The 27,773-nt window shown below is 38.3% G+C and overlaps 6 protein-coding genes across 7 annotated transcripts; 1 reads left to right on the top strand and 5 right to left on the bottom strand.

Moving 5' to 3' along the window:
- The first annotated feature begins 1,317 nt into the window (after positions 1–1,317).
- Positions 1,318–8,310, top strand: LOC143462641 (beta-1,3-galactosyltransferase brn-like). The gene is made up of 4 exons (XM_076960873.1): positions 1,318–1,477; positions 5,827–5,951; positions 6,767–6,995; positions 7,101–8,310. The coding sequence occupies exons 2-4, from the start codon at positions 5,924–5,926 to the stop codon at positions 7,564–7,566; spliced, it is 723 nt and encodes a 240-aa protein (XP_076816988.1). The 5' UTR covers positions 1,318–1,477; positions 5,827–5,923; the 3' UTR covers positions 7,567–8,310.
- Positions 8,311–8,324: 14 nt separating this feature from the next.
- Positions 8,325–10,790, bottom strand: LOC143462640 (alpha-(1,3)-fucosyltransferase 7-like). The gene is made up of 5 exons (XM_076960871.1): positions 10,172–10,790; positions 9,819–9,899; positions 9,564–9,743; positions 9,228–9,462; positions 8,325–9,109 (listed from the first exon to the last, which is right to left on the bottom strand). Exons 1-5 carry the CDS (start codon positions 10,288–10,290, stop codon positions 8,525–8,527), a joined length of 1,200 nt encoding a protein of 399 aa, XP_076816986.1. The 5' UTR covers positions 10,291–10,790; the 3' UTR covers positions 8,325–8,524.
- Positions 10,791–11,075: 285 nt separating this feature from the next.
- Positions 11,076–12,834, bottom strand: LOC143462573 (alpha-(1,3)-fucosyltransferase 4-like). The gene is made up of 3 exons (XM_076960793.1): positions 12,654–12,834; positions 12,318–12,552; positions 11,076–12,233 (listed from the first exon to the last, which is right to left on the bottom strand). Exons 1-3 carry the CDS (start codon positions 12,671–12,673, stop codon positions 11,529–11,531), a joined length of 960 nt encoding a protein of 319 aa, XP_076816908.1. The 5' UTR covers positions 12,674–12,834; the 3' UTR covers positions 11,076–11,528.
- Positions 12,835–13,049: 215 nt separating this feature from the next.
- LOC143462390 (4-galactosyl-N-acetylglucosaminide 3-alpha-L-fucosyltransferase FUT6-like) lies at positions 13,050–15,162 on the bottom strand. 2 transcript variants are annotated; one of them, XM_076960535.1, is made up of 5 exons: positions 14,889–15,162; positions 14,803–14,828; positions 14,304–14,489; positions 13,970–14,204; positions 13,050–13,851 (listed from the first exon to the last, which is right to left on the bottom strand). In XM_076960535.1, the coding sequence occupies exons 1-5, from the start codon at positions 15,015–15,017 to the stop codon at positions 13,267–13,269; spliced, it is 1,161 nt and encodes a 386-aa protein (XP_076816650.1). In that variant the 5' UTR covers positions 15,018–15,162; the 3' UTR covers positions 13,050–13,266. The 2 variants fall into 2 exon arrangements, with proteins under 2 accessions (XP_076816650.1, XP_076816649.1); XM_076960534.1 differs by having other exon boundaries at positions 13,051–13,851; positions 14,803–15,161.
- Positions 15,163–16,282: 1,120 nt separating this feature from the next.
- On the bottom strand, positions 16,283–20,682 carry LOC143463337 (beta-1,3-N-acetylglucosaminyltransferase lunatic fringe-like). Its single transcript, XM_076961804.1, has 8 exons — positions 20,099–20,682; positions 19,891–19,939; positions 19,608–19,650; positions 18,952–19,011; positions 18,722–18,851; positions 18,488–18,576; positions 17,704–17,878; positions 16,283–17,465 (listed from the first exon to the last, which is right to left on the bottom strand). The coding sequence occupies exons 1-8, from the start codon at positions 20,438–20,440 to the stop codon at positions 17,313–17,315; spliced, it is 1,041 nt and encodes a 346-aa protein (XP_076817919.1). The 5' UTR covers positions 20,441–20,682; the 3' UTR covers positions 16,283–17,312.
- Positions 20,683–25,831: 5,149 nt separating this feature from the next.
- On the bottom strand, positions 25,832–27,200 carry LOC143462537 (beta-1,3-galactosyltransferase 5-like). Its single transcript, XM_076960745.1, has 3 exons — positions 27,097–27,200; positions 26,731–26,953; positions 25,832–26,663 (listed from the first exon to the last, which is right to left on the bottom strand). Exons 1-3 carry the CDS (start codon positions 27,191–27,193, stop codon positions 26,096–26,098), a joined length of 888 nt encoding a protein of 295 aa, XP_076816860.1. The 5' UTR covers positions 27,194–27,200; the 3' UTR covers positions 25,832–26,095.
- Between the last annotated feature and the right edge of the window lie 573 nt (positions 27,201–27,773).

Raw genomic sequence — 27,773 nt, 5'->3', positions numbered from 1 at the left:
AACGAACAATTGATGAAGCAATAATGAACAACTGTACACAACCCCGTTAATTACCGACTGTCAATATCAGACTAACGCGTTGAACGCTGTAGTACAAATAACATAATTCGGAAGTAATCAAAACTGGGTCGCGCATACTAAACACAATATAGTAACGCGTTTTTTGTTAAACGCACGAAATAAATCACAAGTAACATTACAATATCATCAGATCTGCACGAGAATTCCGTAGGAATAAGAGTTAATTATGAAAATTAACACACTATCTCGCCCCTCGGACATTTCACAAAAAAATATGCTCCCGGTAGAACCCCATGTGACAGCACAATGGGCATCGTATCAACAGTAATGGTTTGCTTGGGTAAATGGTGATTAATATTGCAACGTGTAAAGTGACATTGTTTGTTTTTTTGCATCACGTGTGCTTCCTTCAAACGGGCACACACTTCATCCATCAATTTCATGGCTGGACTTGGATACGACATTGGCTTGTTCAGTGTCCATAGATCTCGGTTATGCACTTTTAAGGAACCGATACGGTTTAAGTCTTGCGTCACTGCTTCGTTAACGTCTGGAGTGAAATGTTCGTTTTGCAACTCGCATGTGACTGGAGCAATCTTCGACGTCGCTTGTGGGGGTATACAGGTGTGTGGCTTCAATGCTTTACGTGCGCTATGATCTTCCGGTGACATAATGTTTTGATCACGTGGTGTACTGGTTGAAAACGTCACCATCGGCTGCTCACAGGGACAAGTCGAGCGACGTGTGGGGTAAACAGTGACTTGTTGCGTAAAAGAAGGTATCTGGAATTGATTTCGATGAAATAGTACTGTCGAATGGCATAGTCCCGAGACTTACGACATCCCTTCACTACCCCAAGATCGAGACAGAACAAATAATTAACCCAATAAAAGAAAAAAAATGTAGGTGTAAGTGGAGATCTGATTACAATGAAAAACGGATTATATTACAAAATGAAATAATAATAAGAAATGGGTACAAGATTTTTTATTTAAGGGTTTTATAAAGATTTTCTAATTTTTTTGTTTGGTTTTATAGAGAAAAATGTTACAATTAAACAGAAATTACACAAAAAAACATTTACGATTACAAAGAAGAAAGATTAAGAAATTAATTACGATTACGTTACAAATAAGCTACAGTTACATAGAAATAAGGTATCTGGTACAATTACGTTACACTAAGGAAAAAAAACATTACACAGATTACGATACACTAAGAAAAGAGAAGTTATTTATAAGGCTGTATTAAGTTAAGCACTGCCCGTGTCTGCTGGTGTGTCTTCTGGGAGACGCCTCCATCGAAATCGAGGAAATATTCATCTTCTTCGGACAATCCTAGACTCGTCAGGTTCTGGTTCAGATTGTGATTCATTAGCGGTCAAGGTATTCTCCGGAGAACATCTCCAGTGGCAGACTTTCGGGCAAGTCTACAACAAAGAGAAGAAGAAAAAAAAGTATGATAATAATGTTTGGAAATAGTAGGTATTAAGGTTAGAAGTGATACATATGTCGTCACAAATTGCATTTAGGAGTGACAAAAGGAATCAAATGATTGCTTTCGACGGATTGAGCTGTTGATCGTTCCCGAATGGTTGTCGCTGATAGCGAATGTGACTTAGTTAGGTTATGGTGAGGATTGCTTGGCGAGCGACGTCTTTAAAAGATTAGTAGGTGGCTTCATTGTCGGCCGACGCTTGTCTGCGAAGGTTTTATTGTCCACCTGCTAGCATGGTGTGTTCTATAAAGAGAAGTAGAGTGTCTCGTAAATGTGGTTTGTAGATTCTGCAAGCGAAGTCCGTCAACCGAAGAGAGATAAATTCCTCCGTGATTGTGCTTAGCAGAGTTGGTGGAGAGTTTGTTGCAACGTTGCATTTTGATTACGAGTTTCATCACACAATGACAGTCGGTCAACGCAGTCGTTACGAAAAGCTTGAGCAATTCGTCCACGTGTAAGGTGTGATGAAGGGTGAAAGAAGTTGTTCATTGGGCGGGAAAACGAATGTTTTACGGAGGGGTGGGAGGATGTTTGCACGCCGCATAAGATAACCTGTAAGGATTCAACAGAGTTTGTTATGGAGCCTCCCCATAGGGGAAGCAGAGTTATTGGTAAGTTATTAAGCACGGCTGTTTCGCCGGCGAATGGTCAGTATGAATTGATTTTGGTTAGGAACGTTTCATAGGCCGAAGAGTTTGTGGAGAGTGCGTTTCCTCTTGTTCCGTTCTCACGACAGGCTGTTGCTGCAGCCGACAATTCGTGGTATGGTTTCAGGCTGCTCTTTGCGACTGATTTTAGGGAGCCATCTTTCATCACGATCACGAATCTCGTGTCGAATCGGTCGTGAACTCGGTAAGGGCCTATATTGAAAGGTTGCATTTTGTTCCTATGACGGTCTACTCTTAGTAATACCTTGTCACATTTGTCAAGCGGTGGGTCCCAAAACGTTCGGGTGTTCAACTCAGGATGAGGTCGCGGTTTCTGTCGTCGCATTTCTTCGAAGAATTTTATCAAATCCTGAACAACCTGAATATCTGAAAAGTAACACTTGTCTAGGGGATCATCAAAATCGACCGAGACTCATGCAATGCATCAGCGGCAACAGCCTGTTCATTTAACGTTAAGTGAGGCAGAACCGCGATGGCATTGGCAATTTCCCGGTGCAGCTGGCGATAAAAAACTGCCTAATATAAACTTTGGGCATAGCTTTATCCAATTGGGAACGTATTCTATGTAAAATTATGCTGTGACTTTCTGACGAAGGAGACGTGACATCGACACAAGCATTAAAGTGAGCAGAGAGCGGTGTGGTAGAAGAGCTAAGCAATCTCCGTTTTAACACACCATACATAACTGCATGGGGTTTATCCAACAAATCAGCAATGTCAGCCGTTAATGCATTAAGCAGCGCAGTAAGGACAGAATGTACTTTGTCCTCATTTTGAGTCACACCATAATAAGAGAAATTAGCTTCGGCTGTTCTAAACCAAACTTTAATATTGTCCCTAGGAAATGGGGATAACAGCTTAACACCAGGTTTTAAAACTGGTTTAGATGCACTACTACGAGAGGTAAAATTGGAAGAATTGAAACGAATACTTACGGTTTTGGGTGTACGGCGTTCCTGACCACCGGAGTTGTTGCAAGAATCTCCGAAGTCCAAACACAGTCGACGTCTTCGTCATTGCCACGGGAATCATGCATTCCGTCACTCATGATAGCAATTGATTCACCGTCTGGTTCTTCGTGATCAGAGTTAGAAATATCTGGGGCTGGAGACACGTTTCCATCTCGCGAAGAATGCCCGGAAGTTTCCGGTCGCTCGTGCACTTGCTCCTGACTAACCTCTCCAGTGCGGGACGTATCGTCCGATTATTTTGTGACATTGGATTTTGTCTTTGGTGTATCCTTCGTCATAGTTCTGGATTGTTTCTTTGGGTTCTTTGATCGTTTCTCAGGATCAAGAAGTTCGCTCAAAAACGCTTTCGTCTTCTGTGCAGCTGTAAGTTGTGAACGTTTCATAAATGGCTAAGGTACTGCTCTTGAGATCACCAGTGTGTTGCATCTTACGTACGGTTTTCCCAAAACCACATGAGGGCATTTTATCGCAAATAACAATCATGTAACCTGTTTCTTTTTTGTTAAATCTTCTTGTTTCTTTCTAACCATTAATTTTGCACTGTAACCATTTTGGTTTTTAATTCGCATTATACCACATAGTATTCATTTTCATAATATTGTTTCTTCAGTAAGGACTTTTTCTTAATTTTTGTTTATTTAGCCTACAAGGAATAATTTTAAACGAAAGATAATCTTTACGTTAAGTGTATCTTCTCGTTTCATTTTCATCGTTAAGGTGGCGCTGGCAGGGTTTAAAATAAGGAGGTAAATTATTATCAAGCATTTTTGTGGTCAACCATCAGTGATAATAAAAGAGCAAAATAAATGAACAGCTAAACGCAAATTTTTATTTAAATAACTAAAATCGCCTTATTTAGTTGTTGACGATTCGATATATAGAATAGTATACGTAATAACAGCAGAGGTAAATAGCTAAATAGAAGAATAAGACAATAAATATTTATAAGTTGGCAATTAGCATGATATTTGACCCTCTGAAGGATGCAATGAAATCTCTCTTTTGATGGGAAGAAAGAAACTCACACAAGTTAGCTACTCTTGTCCCGTTCGTTTATCGTGTTTTATTGTTTTAATTGTGAGTTTTAAATGTAGCAGCGTCACTGGGAGGTGAAAGTATTTGAAACCATGGGCATTCCTTTAAAGCTATTGTGTGTGCTTTCAGACAGATTGAAAATTAATTAATAAAATTGACCCCTGTCGAATATTTTTTTCACCCGGCCACGCGTTCGCAAAGACAGCGACTGTATCCCATAGACCTATTACTATAAAGATATGTCAATCTTTAATGCCAACCACAAAATATAAAGTGGTTTTTTCTTCGACCAAAGAGACATGTAAAGTATTATTAAATCATTCATTCAATTTTAACAGAACATTTTTTATCTTTACAAGAGTTACAAATGCATTCAATGGATCGAAATGTTTAATGTGTTTTCAATCGGTATTGCTTTTCTTAACCGAAATTTTCTTTAATTTTAAAAATTATGCTCATTCTTAAATGAGCTTGTAATTTGAGTTCTTTTATTCAGACGAGATCCGTTGTAACTTAATCAACACTTGATTTGTTATATTTATTTACAAGCTGATGTTTGTATTGTCTGCTTTCACTCTGTTCTTTACAGGAAGCAATTCTTTAAGGCAACGATGGTGGTTAGGTATCACATTGCAAGGAAATTTCAAACAATCCCCTGCGCAGAATGACCTGAAATTTTGAAAGCTTAACTAGACTAGAAAAAAAGTTGATAAAGTTGCTACATTTTTAGTTAACAGCCGGAATCCATATTGAAAGCCGGTTTTTGTTTTATTCTTATAGTAAGGGGTTTCAGTTAGTCTTCATTTTACAAGTTTGAAACCTTAGAAAAGCTCAGCTACATGATGTCACGAACCAAAAAACTTTGAAAGAATTGTTGCCTAAATAGAAGAAATTTGATAAATTGAAATGGTCAGTTTTCGAAATTTGTCAAATAGTCGTTGATTGATAAGTTTATAGTTGATTCATTATAATATATTAAGGATATATTGAAATCAAAAAAACAATTGCTTTTGAAAAATACAAAGGTTGATTGAATAGAAACTTGAAGTTCTTTAAAAATAATATCCATTTTATAAACATTACAGTATTTTAAATAAAGGACGCAAATTACTGAGATAGAGTGATGACCTACTTGATCATCTTATCTTTTTCGACAGTATATAGTTGTAGTAGCGGCAAAGTTACAAATTACACCAGGTTAGTTTTTGTTTGAAGGGGTCTGTTGTTCTCAAAAGAATGAAAATCGAAAGAGCTTTAGTATATTTTCTATTCATTACTGCTTGTGTGTGCTCTGTTATTTTAATATGGAGGCAGTGCGCGACACAAAAACAATTTCGTATTAAAGATTTGTAAGTAAATATGCTTTAAAAACTTACTAATATACTGTATAGTAGGATTCAACTTTTGTCTTTATGTCGATGAATCGAATCGTTTTACCATAGTTAGGTTGTTGTGAAAAATCTATAACTTAAACTATTTGGTAATACGTTTGACAGAAAATCTTGGTTGTCAAAACCAAGTCAAATATCGTGTACAGTGTAACTACCAAACGCATTTTTCTCCCATTGGATTGGAAACCTGTAAATGTTTATTTTCCCAGACGAAAAATAATGTAATGGAATTTCTTTTTCAAGTTTGAAAGAGTTGGCTAAACAATCGCAGCCGAGAAACAACCACGGCATCGAATTCCTGAACGAGCCTTACATACAGTTTCGTAACAAGCACTGCATAATGACTGATGCTACTAGTAAAAATAAAGGTAAGATGGCGAGAATATTGGTTAAATTACAGCAACCTAAACCGTTTGCGTTCCCCTTGCTCGTATATATTTGCTGTGTTGTCTAGTTTGAACGATAAAATCAGATCAGAAATATACAGTGATTAAATATTCCATCTATACAACTTCGATTTTTGATGCAAGCGCATGTAAAAATTTATTTAACGAGACATTTACATCAAACGAATAAAAATTTATATTTATGTTCCGATGTTGTTGATTGTTTTCCACATGGCGAAAAAGTTTTTCATTTCTAGTTTCTAGAGTAAGTGGCTGATCGATTAGGATTCGAACTCTTTGAATTTGTGGCGTACATTGCCACCCCTCTGTTATTTAGTTGTATATTTTAAGATGTTTATGTTTGTGTTGTAATTATGACGTAATTGGAATGCGCCTTGATTGTATTCCTCGCCCATTCACTATAGATCGGACACATTACACTGACTACACTTGTGGTAGCACTATAGACCACCTTTGCGATTGACTAGATAAAAGGCGCATGTGAGCTGGGATGGAGACGTACATCTAGAAAGTCAGAGACTTGTCGGAGTTAAGCCACTCACCGCTACTATAGCCAGCTCGGCAGCATACTACGCGCATCAGACATCTACAATACGTTACATTCTTAATCGATTTGATCCGTAAAATTTGTGTACTTAGATTCATATCTGTAATACTTCAATGACAAATCCAACACTACAGACGGATGTAACAATGCATTTAGTTGTATTAACGACAAATGCTACCTTTACACTTGTATAAAGAAATGTAAACAGTCTGTGTTTGACATTCCTTAGCAGAGCCGCCTTCTTGGGCGATGGTGACTTTGGTGAAATCAGCTGCTCGCGATATAGAGAGACGAAAGTTTCTTCGCCGCATGTGGGCGTCCTTGACTAAGGTTGATCGAAACAACTTCTACACTGTTTTCGTCATTGGAAAGCCGAACGATACGCTGCAGGACACAATCCAAGAGGAAATACGACTGCATCATGATATTCTTCAAATGAGCACTCCAGAAGATTATCAGTGAGTTTTGCAGTCTTGTCTGCCAGGTTTTTTTAGGATTGCTGCTATCACAGACTGCATTCTGTTGTAGACTGAATGCTAATTAAGATGAAAGTATTTTTTCAGAATTAATGGATTGAAAACATTAGCTGGAATGAAATGGGCTTCAGAAAACCTTCCATCCAACTACTACTACTCCACTTTAGATGACGACATGTGGATTGATATGCTTTATGTGAAAGAACTGATTGATCAATACAAGGGAGTTGTAGTGGAGAAAGAGTGGCCGGAATTTCCCATCATCTGTATGTTTGGCACTGGATTTAATGAACCGAATCGGGACAAAAACTTCAAAAATCATGTTTCCAAAGAACAATATCCTTGGCCATATTGGCCTGCGTTCTGCTTCGGTGGCATGTACACCACCAGCGTCAGCGTCATCAAACAACTTTGGGAGCTATCCACGATATCTCGGCCTCTACTTTACAATGCCAACGACGTTTGGATTACAGGATTGTTACGTGATCAACTTGAAATGCCAGATGAGATGCTGATTCGGCCGAAGGAGCACGCCGCAAAGCATTACCGTTGACTGCCGAATAGAAGAGTTCAATTAAGTAGTGAATTTTATCGAACGGAAAAACACGCTGTAACAAATGCACAATAGAAGTTTATGTCGGTGCTAGTGCTTTATAGGTGCTTTATGGGGCTTTATAGGGCTTTGCTCGTTCCATGAGAATTAAATCTTACTTATCACTTATTGGATTCCATTAACCCGAAATACCAAACTCATCTATGGTTATTACAACTTGGAGCTGTAGTAAAATGTTCCTTTTGCATTTCTTCCATTCCTGAAGGAAATCTGACGCAACTTTTTATCTGTTTTACGTGCGTGCGTGGGTGCGTATGTGCGTATGTGCGTGCTTGCGTGCTTAGTTTATTTGCGTTGAGTCACAAATCCCTGACAAAACATGATAAGCTTCTGGTTGAAATCTGGCAATTTTTTTTTCAAAAACCTGAAGGAAAGTATTTGAAAATTGTTCACTCACACGTTTTCAGTGACTGCGTGTCTACTTTCATTCTCATCTTTGCGTTTCTCAGAAAAAGATGTTAAAGAACTTTTGATTTAGCGTTCATAGTTTGCTTAATATCTTACATGCCATGGGCTTCAAAGGTTACTTAGTTAAAGATGAACTAGTTTTTCCTATACTAAACTGTTGCAATTAATTAAACGAATAAAAAGATGTTCATTATCCATTGAAAAAACTTTCTCGTTTCCTACTTGGACGTTAAACTCTCAACAGATAGATCAGTATAAATGTATTAAATTTACAATCTACAAATTTGAATGCATTAGTCACTATCCCATGTCGGTAAGGTTTTTAAACGCCATACACAAAGTAAACGTTGTTTGCTCGCTCTGGCACAAACTGCGGTATGTGATAAAAGTACGGGACTCAAAGGGCATTTTCATTTAGTTAGAAATAAAAAACCGACATATTCAGTGCGCGCCTTAAAAGTTCATACAATGACCAAAGAAACCTATGGCGTCACCTTACGGTTTCTCTGGTTGAAACACAATCCTGTTTTTCGTCGTAATAAAATTTAGTCACAGATTGATAAGATTTCTTCTCGTCATTAGAAAGCATCATCTTGCAAAGACGATTAAAGCCAGTCAGGTCGTAAGTTTTTGCAAGTTCCAAAGTCTTCTCATCTGGGTGTTCAACCCATTCAAAATACTCCCTGTAGGTTGTGTTGTTCGAGTCTAGGTAGAGTAGATACTTTGCAAGATCTGCTGGAGTCTTGAAGTCGTCCGTGTGTATGAAGGAGCCGGTAGGAGCAAGTTTTTCGACATCCTCCTTTGATGGTCCCCACACTACTGGAACTCTTCCATAAGCAATGGCATTGAGCCAAAACTTCTCGGTCATGTAATCCTTGCAGTATTGGGCGTTTTCAAATGACAGGTAAAATTTGTAGGCTTCCAAATCATCGGCAGAAAGCTTTTTAAAATTATCTTTGTTGTTGAAGCATCCTCCAAAGCGATCGACAGGCAGACCAGCTTCAACCAAAGCATTGGAATATTTCAACCGCATTTTGCTACCGCGCAGCAAACCGCAGTTGCTAACTACCCATAACTGTAAAGAAATAAAACGATTGAAAGCAACTGTTAGTCGAATATTATAAACCAAAATAAGGGATGCCCATTGAAGAAGGTAGACTTTTGAATCTTTTTAAAAAGTTGTAATTACTCACTGCAACTTTCTTTTTCTTAGCAAGATTCCTATCAACCCATTTCTTTCCTTCTTTAATAATTTCGTTGACGATCTTGGACTGTTCATAAGGTGCAAACACGTCCGAATCTGTCCGGTAAGTCATGGTCCAGTTGATGAAGTGATTGTCGAATTTAGTCATTGCGTGTCGGTGCTCCCCATGGATGACGTAGGATGGACTTTCATGAGAGAAGAAGACGAAGATTTGCTCCGGATCTCTTTGAAAAATATACAAGGCATGAAAATTTTGTAGCACAAGCAGTAATATAAAGCTTTTGCTGCGTTCAGCTTTTTATCATTCAAAAGGGCTTTTACATACCTATAATATTTCCAGGGCATAGTTTCTTTGTCCAGGTTTGAGTAGTGGAACACAACAGCGCCAGCTTTAGGAAGCTTACTGCGGTTGTATGTGGCCTTGCAACCTCCGATGTCGCCTTCAGATAACCCCTCAGTTGGCACAGACCATGGATGATCCCAGAACAGTATGCAAGTCCTGTTGCTAAAATTTTGCCATGAAAGTTAACGCTCGCTCGACATAAATTTGTGTAAGAAATTTTGTTTCAGTTCATTTTACTTTGGAGACCCTCCTCTTTCCCGAGTCACTTTACGAGTATGCGCCACTGAGTGATTTCTAATCCATGTTTGCTTCAGAGATCTGTGAAATGCACAAACACCACTAAGATTAGTCATGAGGTTTTGAAACAAAAAGACCACCTCTGTACGTAATCAAGCAGTCGCTTGTTGTTTTTCATGACGTTGTAACCTTTTCCCGCCCAAATCGACAAACTTACTTCACAGTCATTTTTGTTAGATACTGGTTTAAACTTGTAGAAGTTTTGATCTGGATACTATTAGCTACAGTAAAGCTTGATCAAACCCTTTCTAATTAATCAAATATGAGATTTCTTGAACAAAAAACCGACTTACATAAACTTTGATATCGTTGTTTTCTCCCGGAATTCAGTCTGATAGATGTAAAATAATGTCGTAATAATGGTGACGATGCAAACCGCGAAGACAGCCTTCCGTTTTGTAAACAATTGCATAATTTTAAAATGTTGTCAATCCATTCAAATTTGATTGTTTGTAAAACGTACACAAAGTGTTCAGCTGTAATTTACACAAAGATTTTTCAAACACTAACTTTGCTCTTGGTTTTTAAAGTAACAGCCCGAAAACTTTATTGTAATTTTACATACAGGCTACCTACGGCGTAGGCTACCTGTGCCTAAAATAACCACGTGTTTGATAGTCGTTGTTTCACGAAACGTTTTTCGCAACTGCAAAAAACACACTATCTATGTAATATTCATCTAGCTAGGTATATGCGATGACAACAGCGAATACGTTAGCTTACAACGACTACTGCTTGCTGCGAATGAACCTTGTACAGCTATATGTCTATTCCGATGAAGGCTGACGCTTGGCTTAGCATTTTTATTTCAAACTCAACCGTTTTAGTCGCATGCTGGTGTTTTAGCGAATGATACGGTCTTACGGTTCTCCAAACGAATACAAAATGGATCGCCCATTCTCAGGTTACTCGTACTGTTGAGACCGAGATAAATGGTTTCATGTTACGCTATACTACGTAGGCTACGTTTTACTTGAATGGAACGGTTGGTTCTTATTCTATGTTACTAGCTTTGATTCATATTCTGTATTAGTCATATATTCTGTATTCTGTATCTACCCATCATAGCAATCATCTTGTTGCTTGACTTGGCGTGGCTTGGATACCAGCTGGCTTGACGTAGCTACCAGCTAGGCGTCACCAGAAAGGAGATACCCTTTCTCTTGCTCACCTGATAAATGCTCTGCCTCATTTGCTCCAAGATATATTTGTTTTGCCACAGTAAGCATGTCCGACTACTAGAATCAAGACACTTCACTGTTATTAACACAGCACGCAGAAAACCTTTAGGTAAAATATCTATTAATTGTAGGAAAGGATTGAAGTTTCGTACTTCCATTTCCGACGCTGATTCTCAATGCGACAGACACGATGACCAGCATGGGTCAGGCGTGTAGGCTGACTGTGACATTGTATTATCCAGTACAAGTGAGCCACGATGGCAGCGGATGCCCGACTCTCGACGTCGGATTAATGTAATAAGTTACGTAATAACAACCCAAACTAAGCAATTGTGGCAATTTCTTGAAATTCATTTTAATTACAGTATTCACAAAACTTGGAAAAATTTCAAATGTATCTAAAAAGTTCGAACATCGTGCCATACTTTTCCACTTGAGTTGTTAAACTATTCTGTAACAGGTATATAGCCTACTCGCGGTGCCAAAATCCAGGGTTGCCGAAAAAAAATTTCGATTTAAAAACGGTGCTTAAGAAAACCATTAAAACAAGGAATAAGACGAGTGTAATACAGAAATAAAAATGTGGAAACGAAACATGATTGGAATTACAAGAGGTGCATGCATTGCCTTCATCGTAATAAAATTTACTCACTGAATGATAAGACTTCTTGTAGTTATTAGAAAGCATCATCTTGCAAAGACGCTTTGGACCAGTTTGCTCCAAAACATCTCCAAGTACTAAAGTCTTTTTATCAGGCTCAAGAACCCATTTAAAATATTCCTTGTAGGCTGTGTCGTTCGAGTCTAGGTAGAGTAGATACTTTGCAAGATCTGCTGGAGTCTTGAAGTCGTCGGTGTGTATGAAGGAACCGGTAGGAGCAAGTTTCTCGACATCCTCCTTTGATGGTCCCCACACCACTGGAACTCTTCCACAAGCAATGGCATTGTGCCAAAATTTCTCGGTCATGTAATCCTTGCAGTATTGGGCGTTTTCAAATGACAGGTAAAATTTGTAGGCATCCAGGTCATCAGCAGAGAGTTCATTGAAATCGTTTTTGTTGTTGAAGCATTTTCCAAAGCGATCCACAGGCAGACCTGCTTCAACCAAGGCGTCGGAATACTTCATTCGCATCTTGGAACCCCGAACGGCGTCACAATTACTAACAACCCATAACTGTAAAGAAAAACATGTTCAACATCATCAAATGTTTAGCGAATTTAGTATGAGATTTGTATCTCAACCGCACAACAAAATTACCGCAACTTTCTTTTTCTTTTCCAGATGTCTATCAACCCATTTCTTCCCTTCTTTCAAAATCTTTTGAACAAATTGGGACTGCCCGTAAGGCGCAAACACGTCGGAATCTGTCCGGTAAGTCATGGTCCAGTTGATGAAATGATTTTCAAACTTTTTCAAAGTTTGTCTATGTTCTACATTAATGACGTAGGATGGACTTTCATGAGAAAAAAAGACGAAAATTTGCTCCGGATCTCTTTGAAAAATATACAAGACATGAAAATTTTGTAGCACAAGCAAAAATATAAAGCTTTTGCTGCGTTCAGCTTTTTATCATTCAAAAGGGCATTTACATACCTATAATATTTCCAGGGCATAGTTTCTTTGTCCAGGTTTGAGTAGTGGAACACAACAGCGCCAGCTTTAGGAAGCTTACTGCGGTTGTATGTGGCCGTGCAACCTCCGATGTCGCCTTCAGAAAACCCCTCAGTTGGCACAGACCATGGATGGTCCCAGAAAAGAATGTATTTCCGGTTGCTGGAACGCGGTTATACATAGCATCAAAAGTGTAATTAAGAATTGTTTATATCATACAAATGAAATCAAATCTCACTATGTTTTTCCAATAAATGTGAATAACATTTTTGGGACCTCTGGAAAGTGTAGTTGTTTATAAACTGACCTATTTTAATCTACAATAAAACAAAACCTACTACTATCCGCTTTGTTTATTTTTTTGAATTGAAAAAGCGAAAACAAAACTTTTGAAAACAAAAGCGTGGGAAGATGCACGAAAAACAAACAAACAATAGTGCGAAATATTATTTCGCCACACTCGCTCTGGCACAAACTGCGGTATGTTATAAAAGTACGGGACTCAAAGGGCATTTTCATTTAGTTAAAAATAAAAAACTGACATATTCAGTGCGCGCCTTAAAAGTTCATACAATGACCAAAGAAACCTATGGCGTCACCTTACGGTTTCTCTGGTTGAAACACAATCCTGTTTTTCGTCGTAATAAAATTTAGTCACAGAATGATAAGATTTCTTCCCGTCATTAGAAAGCATCATCTTGCAAAGTCTATTTAAATTAGTCAGGTCGTAAGCTTTTGCAAGTTCCAAAGTCTTCTCATCTGGGTTTTCAACCCATTCAAAATATTCCCTGTAAGCTGTGTCGTTCGAGTCCAGGTAGAGCAGATATTTTGCAAGATCTTCTGGAGTCCTGAAGTCGTCGGTGTGTATGAAGGAACCGGTAGGAGCAAGTTTTTCGACATCCTCCTTTGATGGTCCCCACACCACTGGAACTCTTCCATAAGCAATAGCATTCAGCCAAAATTTTTCAGTCATGTAATCCTTGCAGTGTTGGGCGTTTTCAAATGACAGGTAAAATTTATAGGCTTCGAAATCATCGGCAGAAAGCTTTTTAAAATCATCTTTGTTGTTGAAGCATCCTCCAAAGCGATCGACAGGCAGACCAGCTTCAACCAAAGCATTGGAATAATTCATCCGTATTTTACTACCGGGCAGCAAACCACAGTTGCTAACAACCCATAACTGCAAAGAAACAAAACGATTGGAAGCAACTGTAAGTCGAATATTATAAACTAAAATAAGGGATGCTCATTGAAGAAGGCAAACTTTTGAAACTTTTTGAAAAGTTTAAATTACTCACCGCAACTTTCTTTTTCTTAGCGAGATTCCTATCGACCCATTTCTTTCCTTTTTTAATAATTTTGTTGATGATCTTGGACTGCTCATAAGGAGCAAACACGTCCGAATCTGTCCGGTAAGTCATGGTCCAGTTGATGAAGTGATTGTCGAATTTAGTCATTGCCTGTAGATGCTCATAATGGATGATGTAGGATGGACTTTCATGAGAGAAGAAGACAAATATTTGCTCCGGATCCCTGTGACGCAACAAGCGCTGCATCATTTAAAACAAATTCTCGAAAGTTGACCCACTTTTTACTTTTGACTGATCTGTGTTTGGCTTTTTCAAAAATCACCTATAATGTTTCCAAGGCATGGTTTCTTCGTCCAGGTTTGAGTAGTGGAATACAACAGCGCCAGCTTCAGGAAGCTTACTGCGGTCGTATGTTTCTGAGCAGCCATCCATGACATAGCCTTCAATTGAAAATTCCTCAGTTGGCACAGACCATGGATGGTCCCAGAAAAGTATGAACTTCCGGTTGCTGGAAAGCGGTTATACGTAGCATCAAAAGTGTAATTAAGAATTGTTTATAAAATACAAATGAAATCAAATCTCACTATGTTTTTCCAATAAATGTGAATAACATTTTTGGGACCTCTGGAAAGTGTAGTTGTTTATAAACTGACCTATTTTAATCTACAATAAAACAAAACCTACTACTATCCGCTTTGTTTATTTTTTTGAATTAAGTTTCAATATTCAATTTTTGAATTAAAACCTACTTTATTTCGATTCCAAATCTAACAAAATTTAAAACGAACGAAGTTAAAAATAATAATTCAGCTTTGACTTACCTGTCACGTAACCGAGACAGTGGCTTCACTTTGTGGCTTGCTTGCGACAGTGGCTTCACTTTGTGGCTTGCTTGCGACAGTGGCTTGACTTGAGTGGCTTGCGAGAGATTGTCTCTTTCTTTGACATAAAGTAAAGTTATAATGACGCTGCAGATGATGATTAGCACAAACTTCGTCCTTTTTGTGAATCGCTTCATCATCCTATGCAGTCTCATTTTAAAATTAAAACTAAATTTTCGCCTTGTAACCGTTTTCTGAGCATATACGCAGTTGGCCTATTTATAAGAGAACCATATAAATCATACTAAGTAGATAGTAACTGTTGAAATACAGAAATACTTCTGTAGATATCTATTGATATAAATATTTAAGACTGTAGCCTATAACTTTGTCAAATTCGCTTTTTGATTTCACTTGCTCAAATCTTTCTTGCTACATTTTCTTTGATTACATATTAAGTTTTAATTCGACTAATTTTAGCTTTCTATTCCCCATTGTACGGTGTTTCTAATTTTGCTTGTTTATTGCATTTCTGAAAAAATCATGACTTTCTTTACGTTACTCGCAGTAATAATGGTTTGGAATAAAAATTAATCTGTCGTTTCGCAAGTCTGTAACTTATTTCTTACTTTGTAACTTTAGGACGGCGCTGGCTGTAGACTTAGTGCGAAGCAAATTGTACTCAGCAGTGTTAAAATAACAGCTCTTTATCGAAAAGTTTGATACTTGATCCTATGAAGGATTCAATGGGACTTCGCCGCTTGTTTAATTAAGATAGAAATCTTCTTTTAAAAGATTACTATTGTATCATTCTTTTATCGTGTTATTCTATCTCCTCTTAAACACGAAGAAACAAAACCAACGGCTTTATTTTCCACATGTATGTTACAGCTACAAACGTCTTTTCGCAAATAAAAACGGGTCCTTTTCAGAACAATGTGATAATACAGTTTTATTTACCAAAAAAGTGTTGCTTGTCCCATACATTGTTATCTACTAAGACGAGACTTTAAAGTCATATGATATTTTAATTTTAATTTTTTTCATATCTTATCAAGTCTGAGATGTCTATGGTGAATTTTTACAACAACGTCTTGTACTGTGAAAAAGAATAGTTGCGTTGGGTCACAAGTTTCGTGTCTACCTGCACCGAATTCAAATCCACCAGAGCATTAATTAAGGACCCGTCTATCCAATAAACACATCGCAGGTTTAGTAATGACCAAAACTTTTACATTATACTGAACCCTAACCGCCCTAACGTTCAGCAACGTTAACTATGTTCAATATCCTTGGCCGCTGTGTCCTGCTAGTACCTTATTTTGATTAGATAACTCCACCGGTGTTTGATAAGGCACCGCCTTATCTGCGTTCAATGTCTAATGACTATAAATGTATTTCTAATTCGACAAATTGCTTCTTTTAGTAAGAAATTGGTTACCAGATGCACAAAGTGTTGACGAAGGGGCACTGCCAAATCTAAATTTTTGTTTTATAATTATAATGTTTCTCAAGTTCTCAGCAGTCATTATTTCTACAACATGAAACAGTTTTCAAACACAAATGCAATAGTAAAAAAAGTCAGTTAAAAAGTTAGCAATAAATTAAAATGGTTTAACAAAATATTGATGTATGACCCCTTAAAGGTAACTTATAATAAACTTGTTGAACAAAAGCGAGATACAAGATGAAAGCTGGTCAAATGAGCTGTGGAAGGCAACATACATTTACTGCACATGCGGATGGACGATTCAATAAGAGTGAGATATAACGAGATTTTCAAGACAAAGTTTTGAGGCTTAAGTTATTTCAGCCTGATCACCAATTAGGGTATAATTGGTTGCAATGCAAGTAAAAAACTGCAGCATTCAAGTGTAACCAAACTTTTTCTCAGCCAGGAAACTTCCCGCTTGACAGCTAGTCAATTAGCTTTTTTTGCTTTAATAACTTTTGATAGCATTTTCTTCGATAAAAGCACCCATCTTTCTTCTATAAAACCCAAACGTAACTGAAATCAACACTCGCCCAGCACTTCCCAGCCGAGCGCAACACCACACCAAAACAAATTCCACGCAATGAGAGAATACGCGGGACGCTGAATACTAATTAGGCCCTAGAGGGAGCGATGTGAGACGTCACAAGAGATCGACTAAAAATATGCGTACATATAAACAAGTAAAATAAGGCAGCACGTGAGCAAACATAAAACCTGACGAGCATGCATAAAAATGACACAATGCGAATAAAAACAGAAGTTGGCCCACACTTTGACTAAAATACTAAATCAACCTATAAGAGTGGTGCGTAAAAACAGTGTATAATGTGATGACTCTAAAATGGGTGCATAAAAATAATCCCGTGCCACAAGCAAATATGTTAAATTTTTGACACTGTGTTTCAACATCGTTCACCGGGTAGTGCCAGCGCAAAGGCAATCGGCAGAATCACGACACTGGGCTAAACTTAATGGGGCAAATAGTGAAACTACTGTACTCCGGCGCTGCTCTTGGCTAGGATGCGTTATCCTTGGAGCAAATCTCATCTTCAGGATGAAGAATACAGTGCAGGGAATAAAACCCGGTTGGATCTTCTGTTTTGTTGAAGAGAGGTTTGAAGGTTTCGTTCTTGTAAAGTCCCAGGTTTATACCGTAGTGAAAACTGACCTGTCATTGTAGACGAACAAATAAATTCAAAGGCACTTTAAATTACAAAACAACGTTACATTAACGAGCCTTAAGATAATAAAAATGATTTTTATCATAAATGTACTTTCAAAAATACCAAAAATAAGGAACTTTCTAACTTATTGATGAAGAGGCAGCGGCATAGGCATGTCAAGAATTCTAATACACAGCTACACATAAAGGCAATAAAACCTTATTAAGGCGAATTGAACCGAACCTGTTTAGGTAAGTCTTGTTTATATATTTCCGATTGCTCGGGCACATAATTAGGACTGCTATGCATCAATTGTGACTCTGTGAGTGGAACTTTGAGCAAGTAGTTCACGACGTATCCGATGGCGCAGTCGTCAGCTGCGTTTGACTCTTGGCAAGCTTTAACAAGACCTCCCTGACTTTTGAAACAGTACAAATGTCAATATGTTTTCATTGCCCATCAATCAAATCATCTATTTCTGCTATCGCTTTAAGAAAGCTAACTAACTATATTAGCCTAACCCAACTGCTGGGTCCACACCGAGGCTTCCTCGATCTTGTTATTGCACGGTGAAGCACCACAATCATTTTCCTCGGACTGATAAAGGTCTTTTGCACGACTTAAACTCGGCGATGATTCCTGTTCGCTCGGGTATGGGTTCTATCAAGCCAGCTTCTGCGCAGGTCCCGACAGATACATACATTTTTATTTGTTTCTTTTTATTTTGTGTATCGTGACCTACTGCCCGACTTTTGGACTCTTCACCAGGACCACAAAACAGCTCTTTATAAGTGTCTTTATAACGTCTAACTCAAGGGCGTTACAGCGGTAGGTCTACTTGATCTCGAACTTGCTCAAGTCAGTCAAAGTGTGAGAGCTAGCCGGCGAGCCATAACAAATGGCAATCACAGAAGCCGAAACCTCTGTGTTCTTGACCTATAGTTTCAAGTTCATACTGGCTATCCACAAACATCTAACAATTAAGTTTTTGGCATGTGCAGAGAAGTCAGAAACAATGCAAATTTACCTGACACTCGGTGCCATTAATTGAGCCAAAACACGAGTTACACAGTACCCGGCACCTCCAGTTCCAAACACATACGGATGCCCTTTGTACTAACAAAACAATAATATTCCATGTTCAAGCTATAAGCATTGTTTGGTAATACAGCTGCTTTGTTCATGAGCAGTAGGCTACTCAAGCATTTCTCAAGTATTTCTATGTACAATACACTACTCACTATACAATCAATCTCCCTACTGTCATATAATCTTTAGGATATCTGCTTCTCTTGCCGATGTAGAAACTCTCGCTATAGTTAAAGTTGTCCAACAAAGCCACAAGTCTCTCTGTGTTGACGTAATTGTCGTCGTCGAAATGACACCACCATCTGGACAAGTGAAGCAATGGGTGACGTAAAACGAAAACAAAAACTTTAAGAAATTTTATTTTAATTAATTTTATTCCAAAAAGTTTACTTTTAAATTTACTTTTCGCGTTTTTCGAGGAAAACATCAAATTCAGTTCCAGTTTTACAACAAAGATGATCTCTAAAAGTAGAAAATTATTTCAGCGTATCGGATGGAAATTGCAATTATAGATCAGAGTATAGCAACATCTTTTCTATCTTGCGCTGTACTTAGTTTGAAAACGATCAAAGTGAACTTATAATAAACAAACACAGTTTTTTTTGCTAGTCAAATAACAATCTTGCTGTTAATGATTAACCTAAACTACGTAGATTTATATCTATGCCGCACTGTATGTGCTGTCCAACTGACTATCGCTTTTCGAAAAACGTTAAACCATTTAAAGTATCACGAAGGAAACAGCCTGGAAGAAAACACACTTGATATTTGCCCTCACCCCGAATTAACATGTACTTGGTTACCAGTTACGTCGTTTCTAATTCAGTTACTTGTTTACATGGGGAAATTGTTAAATCCCATTGAGTTATTTATATTCATTTTATCAATCTCGGATATAGATATTTATCGATATTAGAAATATAATCGAATGAGAAACCAGGGTACCAGTACTGGATCGAACTGGCTTTCGTGAGGTATGACTAACATGCTTATAAGTTACAGAAGACAACATTCTCATTTATAGGCGCAGAGTATCAGATTTTTAAAGAAGCTTTTACCTGAAATATGTGTTTCCACATTTTGTGGCTACCAGGTGTCCATCTGCACCACAAAAAACAACTTGATTTGTTTTTATGTTCTACATATACACCATGGAAGATGATATTGTACCATTAAATACATTTGCACTGGATTTTCCATGTTTTAAATAACACCCGACATTAATTCTCCTTGAAAGACGATTAGTTTGTCAGATCTAATGCAACTTACAATCAACAAAGGCAACGCTCTATAGTCTATAGGCTACCTATATTTAAATTGTGTCCTATGTCACAGACTTACTTGTTTTATCACTGGTGAGGCTATCGAGTTCATCTGTGACCAAATAAACCTGCAATTCATAGTGAAAAGAAAATTATACAATAATTTTTGGCTGCGTGCCCGTCTGTGGCAAGAGATAGGGTTCCCTTAGAAGTAAGAAAACATGGCCCAGAATAACCTTATCATAACCCGGTTGAGTAACCTTATTGAATAATTCAAAACTCGATACCTGGGGTAAGGCAGCTTTTAACCATGTGTCCAGAAGCAAATTAATCCTTCCTTCATGATTTTTCTTTGTTGTTTTGATCGTGATTAAGACGTCTTCAAAAGACAGAGGGGCTCTTGCACTAGTTGTATTGATTTTGTGCTGCCATGGTTTTGTACTTACCACGGCTTGGCCGTTTGCGTTTGAAGTGGTTTCGTTTTGAAAATATCTAACACCTGAAGGTATCCAAAGATCTGAATACTTGAACTTGGTTGGAAATAGGCCCTTTCCGGCGATAAGGCAAAAGGCGACCAAGCCTGTAAAACTTAGTACAGCAAACAGAGCTTGCGTATGTTTGGTGATCATTATTGAAATGCAGATCTTTTAATTTTCGTAAAAGTTGGAAAGTTACTCAAATAATGAACACACGAACGTAGTTCAAGGTGTTATTTTACCTGTGGTTTATATTCTGTACCTGTACAAATGAAAGATGTTATTGAAAACAAAATTTCTAATTGATAGTTGTAACATAGCTTAGTGCAGTGGATATACGCTTCTGCTATATCTTCACCACGACACCACTAAACTAAACCTTCAATTCACAAAAATATCTTAACTTTTATGTCTAGAAACAGTTGAAACCAATTCTGTGATTGTAAATCAAATTCTAAAATCCAGGTTTGCCGATATACTGTTGACAAAGTCTACAGCAGATAGCAACACCGGTACAATTAAATCGCTGATATCTGCTGGTAAGAATGGTTTACTGCGTTGTTACCTTCCGACGTCATAGCCTCACTGTGTTTAACAGATTTCTATTTTAAGCCTTCACGCTTTAACACTTTTTCATATTCATTGATTATCGGTGAACGCACTTGTATTGAAAATTCGTTTGTTAATTCGCCTCGTTTTATCTTCATTATTTCTTGTGTTTTGTTTCTGCTACGGGCAAGTGTGTTTTTCTTCGTTGTAAACCACGACAATTTCACGGTTTGCATTGTGACAAACAAACATCTTTTGAGCTGTGAGGTTGTGTTGCTTTGCTTATCCTTATTCTATTATTTCAGATGAATGATTTTACGTTTAATAAAGCTAAGTATAACGGCATCATTTAGTACAATTTATTAAACGTAATTTATAGGCTAAATAACATGTCTAAAACAAGTACGCTGAAACCTGCCAAGCTAGAAGTTGACATCAACTGCGAAACAGCCAGCAAACTATGGAAGCATTGGAAAAGAACGTTTGATAACTTCCTAGCTGAACTTTCACGACAACAAAGTCCTACAGCTCCTCCTATCAACAAATTGCAACTATTGACGAATTTTGTTTCCGCGGAGATATTTTAATTCATAGAAGATTTCAATACATTCGACTCTGCTGTTGAAATCTTGCAGAATTTACTTGTCAAGAAACCGAACGAAATCTTTGCTCGCCACTTATTGGCAACTACAAAGCAGCAACCAAGCGAGTCCCCAACGCAGTTTATGCAAACGTTACAAATACTCAGCAAAAACTGCCAGTGCAAAGATGTTACTGCGGAAACGATATCGCAAAGAACTCTGTAGAAATGCATTTATTAACGGTCTCTTATCTCCCTCGATCCGTCAAAGACTTCTAGAAAATACGACCCTTTCTCTCGAATCAGCATTAGACCAAGCTAACGCATTAGACATGGCGATCAAGAATGCCTCTGCATACAGCACAACATGCTCAAACATGCTCATCGGCCTCCGCAAACACGCAAAGTCTTCATCTCAGAAATGAAAGAAAGGATCAAGGAAAGCAGCTTAGCGAGACAACGACGTGCATCGCAGATTCTTTTAAGAAATGGTGCTATTTCTGCGGTTATGATTTCCATGAGAGGAAATCTTGTCCAGCAAGAACGAACGTGCAACAGATGTGGGAAAATTGGACATTTCCTGAAGGTACCGTATTTTCTTGAATAGAAACCGCCCTTGAATAGAAGCCGCCCTCGAATAGAAACCACACGATTTGATTAAAAATAAACAATATAAGCCCCCTCGCATATAGAAGCAGCAGAAGACAATGCTGAAATCGCTACAGTGTAATATAAAGGCTGTCATTGAGAGCTTGCACATGCGAAAAACAGCAGTTGTCACATTACAGTACTGATCGGATAGTAAAAGAATAAAACCTTTTTGTCAAAAGAGAGCGCAGAATTTTATTGTCACCTAATCAACACTACCGGTACTTCATGTAATAAAAATAGAAGCCGCCTTCGAATAGAAGCCGCAGAAAACGTTCAAAAATAAAAAATAGTAGCCGCGGTTTCTATTCAAGAAAATACGGTATGTAAAAGTAAACATCCTTCGAAAACCGTCGGTACAAAAGCTACACCGACCTTGTGCGCCATTTATCCGCACAACCTACTTGAAGCGACGCTAATGATATCAATACGTGATCAAAACCTATGCGCACTGGTTGACTCTGGACTCCCGATAACTACATTAAATGCCGTCACCGCAAAATCAATGAAATCTTCCAATAACCTCAACACGTCAAGAAGTATCTATGGCACAAGGCAGCTTAATTAAGATGTAACATGTTAGGTTCCTGCGCAACCGACATAGTCGTTGATCGTTTTCGTCATGGTCAACTAGGTGTCGTGGACAACTTATGCAGCGACGTGATCTTTGGCCAAGCATTCTAAAAACGGCATAATCGGCTCATAATCAAATACGGTGGTAGTGAGGAAGACTTTACCTTATCCAAACCTATAGTCTGTGCCTTACCAGCGGCCACTATTCAACCTTATTTCCACATTTACCAAAATTTTGCAAACCCATTGCAGTCAAATCACGACGACATATCAAACCTGATGAACAATTGATTTGAGAAGAAATCAAAAAAATGCAAGATGTTCATGTAATTGAACCCAGTCGGTCTCCGTAGCGCGCACAGATAGTAGTTGTTCGCACTGAAGGAAACACACGAATGTGTGTGGACTACTCACAAACGTAGATGCATATCCATTTCCAAGAATAGATGACCTGATAGATAAAGTTGCAAAGTACTCAAGATTAGACTTGAAATCCTCATATCATCAGTTCCCGATATTAGAAACCGACCGTGTCTACACAGCGTTCGAAACTGACCCCAAGTTATGGCAATACAAAAGAATTCCGTATGGCGTCACAAACGGAGGGATCAACTTCCAGAGAGCAATTGACCGTATCTTTGACTAAGAAAATCGGAACGACGTTTTCGCATACCAAGATGATGTCACGGTCTGCGGCAGGACACAACAATTAAGAACATGACGATAATGTCCAAAAACTGCTTAGCGTATTCAAACGCCGAAACTTAACATTCAATGAAAGCAAGACTGTCAAATCGGTTTCTCAAATCAACGTTCTTGGTTACCAAGTCCAACACAAAACAATCAAACCAGATCCTGACCAACTACAGCCACTTCAAGAATATCCTCTCCCACAGAACAAGAAGGCTCTACAACGCCTTCTTGACTTCCTGTCTTATTATTCGACTCGGTTTTCCGACAAAGTGAAACTACTAACGTCAGTCCAGTCCTTTCCCCTCAGTGAAGATGCCGAGCAAGCGTTTCACCAGCTTATAAAGGAACTGGCCACCACCTGGTTAGAATCCATTGATGAGACTACGCCATTTGTTGTCGAGTGCGACGCTTCAGATGTTGCTGTATCAGCATCTCTAACAAAGGTCGCTTTCACGTCACGTATGTTGCGCGGAAGTGAATTGAAGTATCCAGCTATAGAAAAAGAAGCGACTGCAATCATCGAAGCTACTCGGACATGGAAAAATCTTTTACAACGCCAAAGATTCGAACTAGTAACTGACCAACGATCTGTAGATTACATGCATGACAATCGTCGTCGCACGAAAATCAAAAACAATAAAATCCAAACTTGGCGTTTGAAACTTGCCTCTCTTAATTACTCAATTCGCTACCGTCCTGGCAAAATGAACCCGGTCGCAGACTGTCTCTCAAGATCAACTAGCGCCTCTATCAATCAAACAAGTCAACTAAAAGACATCCATAATAACCTGGGCCATCCTGGAGTCACCAGAATGTTTCACTTTATTCGCATGAAGAACTTACCCTTTTCAACCGACGAAATACGGAAGATATGTTCGAACTGTAAGATATGCGCTGAAAATAAACCACGATTTTACAGACCTCCCCAGACGACGTTAATAAAAGCTACAAAGCCAATGGAACGAATTAGCATCGACTTCAAAGGACCGATACCTTCATCCTCTAAGAACAAGTATATCTTAACCATAATCGACGAGTACTCACGATTTCCGTTCGCTGTGCCGTGTCCAAATATGAACTCGACAACAGTGATTCAGGGCCTGAATCAACTGTTTACCCTCACTGGATTACCCAGTTACAATCACTCTGACCGTGGACCCTCTCTTATATCACACGAACTTCGCACTCACCTTCGAAACTTGGGAATTGCAACAAGTTCATCAACCCCATATCACCCCACTGGAAATTCCCAAGTTGAGAGATACAACGGTATCATCTGGAAAACATTGACGCTAATACTCAAGTCAAGGAAACTTCCATTATCCCAGCGGGAACTAGTGTTGTAGCGGCCTGGCAGGCATTTTTAATACCATTACATCATTTCTTGGAGTAGTGTTTTCTAGTTACTGATTGAAGTTTATGAACTTGTTTTTTGATAACACTTCAACTGTCGTTTAATATTTGGAAACTAACTCTGAATAACTTCGTGTGAACACTCTTTTTAGTACATCACCAGATTGTTTCCAGTACCTGTGCTGATAAGAAATCTTTATTGCAAATGCCCGCTTCTTAATGTTACAGATTTTCTTTTGCCAGGTACGTTTTCTACCGCTTTCACGGCCCACTCAAAGCCAACGAACGTTTTTCAATGAAGCTCGATTGTATTTTCAGAAGAGATAAAAAAAATTCTTCTCCCTTCGAGGCTTAGCGTCAAGGACACACATTCAAATTAAGTTGATAAAATATAATAAAAACAACCAGAGCAGATCCGAGAGACCAACAAAAACGACAAGTCCTTGTCCTGAACGCTCGTATCTAGACTGCTTCGAAGAATCGAAGTCCACGTTTTTTAGGAAGGCAACCACTCCCTCCTGAAGCCAATGCGGGACACCAACCGAAAAAGGACACGTAATGATTCCGCGTTCGACCACATCGAAACACTTGAGGCGCCAAAGAAAACAACATAAAATAAAGCAGTGGACAAGAAAAATCATGGTGATAACAAACAGAATAAAAGCTAACTGATAATTAACTAACAAAAATAAAAGCGTGGGAAAACACACGAAAAACAAACAAACAATGGTGCGAAATATTATTTTGCCACATTAACTTTTTACTGGTTGTATTTATCTACACGTCAGCTTCAATTACATGTTACTCTCGAGTCCCATTGCCAACACATTGTTTACTTCGCTGCACATGTTTTGAAGTGCTCCGTTTTTCTTGTCGATCATTTTCACTCCCATCGCTTCACGTTTTATAAGCTCGCACTTCTACCAGCGACCAGAATAAGAGACAAAGAGAGAAGCAAATGAGCTTTCTACGCTAGTCATTGTGTTTGCAACTCAATAGACATCTTATAAGCAGTGGTATTACTGACTTGAGTAATCTTGCGTAATAAATTGACAACTACTCCCTGCTCCAGCAGACGCTCGTAGCTTAGACTGAACGCGAACTTAGTAGCCTGCCACCTTTATCCTAAAAAAGGCATAAACTAAAACTAAAACAACACTTGTAATTGTACCAAATACGTTGCAAACATTAGTTTAAAACACTTCGATGCAATTGATGAGGTATAATATTAAAAATGAATTTAGTCATAATGCACAAACATCTTAATAATTTATGCACAGCACAATGATGTCGCGATGAATAAAATGAAAGCTAAACATCTATTACAGCATAAAGACGCATAGTTAAAAGAATTTAAGTTGTCTAAAATAGGACTTGAAGATTTTTGCAAGGTGCTGTGCAAATAAGTCTTTCTACCACCAACATACGTTTTTGTTTTCAATTGTTTTCAAAAAACTGCGCCATTGTTGAGTAAATTTCTTTAAAACTTTTTTGGCGTTAGTCTTTTTAAACTCTCTATAGTGTTTGGCGGCATGCTGGTCTGGTCGAATCACCATCTCGTTTGGCATTTGTAGCTTCTGACGTAATAGCCCCGTGATCCATACGTCATCAACATTATAAAACGGCAGAGATTTTGTGGATAGCTCCCAAAGTTGTTTGATAACGTTAACGCTGGTGGTGTACATGCCACCGAAGCAGAACGCAGGCCAATAAGGCCAAGGATATTGTTCTTTGGACACACTATTTTTATCCCATTGATTTCTGAGTGGTTCTGCAGAACCTCTCCACCATTTATAAGTGCAAATGATGGGAAATTCCGGCCAGTCTTTCTCCACTACAACCCCCCTGTATTGATCAATCAGTTCTTTCACTTTAAGCATATCAATCCACATGTCGTCATCTGATGTGGAGTAGTAGTAGCTGATTGGAAGGTTTTCTGCCGCCCATTTCATTCCGGCTAATGTTTTTAAACCGATGTTTCTGTAAAACGCAACCATCAAGTAAACCTCATCGTAAATTAATGCAGCAGGACATGCGCTCAACTTACTTGTAGTTCTTAGGCTCTGTAGTCTGCAGAATATCGTGGTAAGTCTCGTGTTCCTCGTCTATTAGAGCCTGGACGTCGCTGTCGGTTTTGCCGATGACAAAGACAGTGAACAATGAACGATTCTCGATCTTTCTCAACGATGCCCAGGTGCTGCGCAGTAAGTTGCGATGATCGAAATTAGTTGCTGTAGACTTAACAAAAGTTACCATCGTCCAAATTGAGTCTGCAAAAAGATTAAGTTTTTAAAAATTCACGCCCTCTTCGTTTGGAATAGGCTGCTTTGTACGTTTAATGCAAGTTCGCTGTTATTTAAATGGCTGAAGTTAACCTAAGGTTAACACAGCTAAAAGCTTAATTTTTCTTCACCGTCGTTGAAGTTGCAAGATTTTTCTCCGCTATCCATCTGATGCCAAAGCTCAGGCTCCTTAACAAACTTTGTGTTGTTGTCGTTGTCAATGGTCATTTGCTTCCACTTATTTTCTTGGGTAGTGGACTCTGCCATTGTTTTCAGGCTGTGAACAAAGAAATCTTCCTGTTATCCTTAGTCACCTATATTTTGCGAAACAAGTCGGCTAACACTGAGTTAACTTACGTCGGTTTCATCCCCTTTGATTTGTTGTTCTTATTTTCTTCTCTTGTACTCTCTGTTGTTATCAGCATAAACAAAAGCACCCATGTGAAAAAGAACGTGAGAAAAATAAAAGTAGTAACAAAATGCAAACTCAGGCGCTTCTTGGCTTGGTATTTAGGCCTCGAAACAGGGCCTTGAAAAATGAATTTAAACATTTTGTGAATTTTCTTCTGCAATAAAAATAAACATATGATCATATCATACGCTCAAAAATAGCTGATGATTTTAATAGGTCGAGGCAATTGCGCTTTTCCTTCCTCTTGTGGTTTTCGTGATTTTAGTCCCGGTTACATTTTAAGGGCTTTGCAGATGACATGGAGTGGTATGATGATTGTCTCGTTAATTCGCCTCCTTCTAGCAACTATGTACAAACTAGGACGTTGGAAGTCATTGTGAAAGAAGCTTTCATTAA

The sequence above is a fragment of the Clavelina lepadiformis genome, chromosome 6, assembly GCF_947623445.1.
Source record: "Clavelina lepadiformis chromosome 6, kaClaLepa1.1, whole genome shotgun sequence".
Classification (NCBI taxonomy): domain Eukaryota; kingdom Metazoa; phylum Chordata; class Ascidiacea; order Aplousobranchia; family Clavelinidae; genus Clavelina; species Clavelina lepadiformis.
This window is presented reverse-complemented; position numbering and strand designations above follow the sequence as displayed.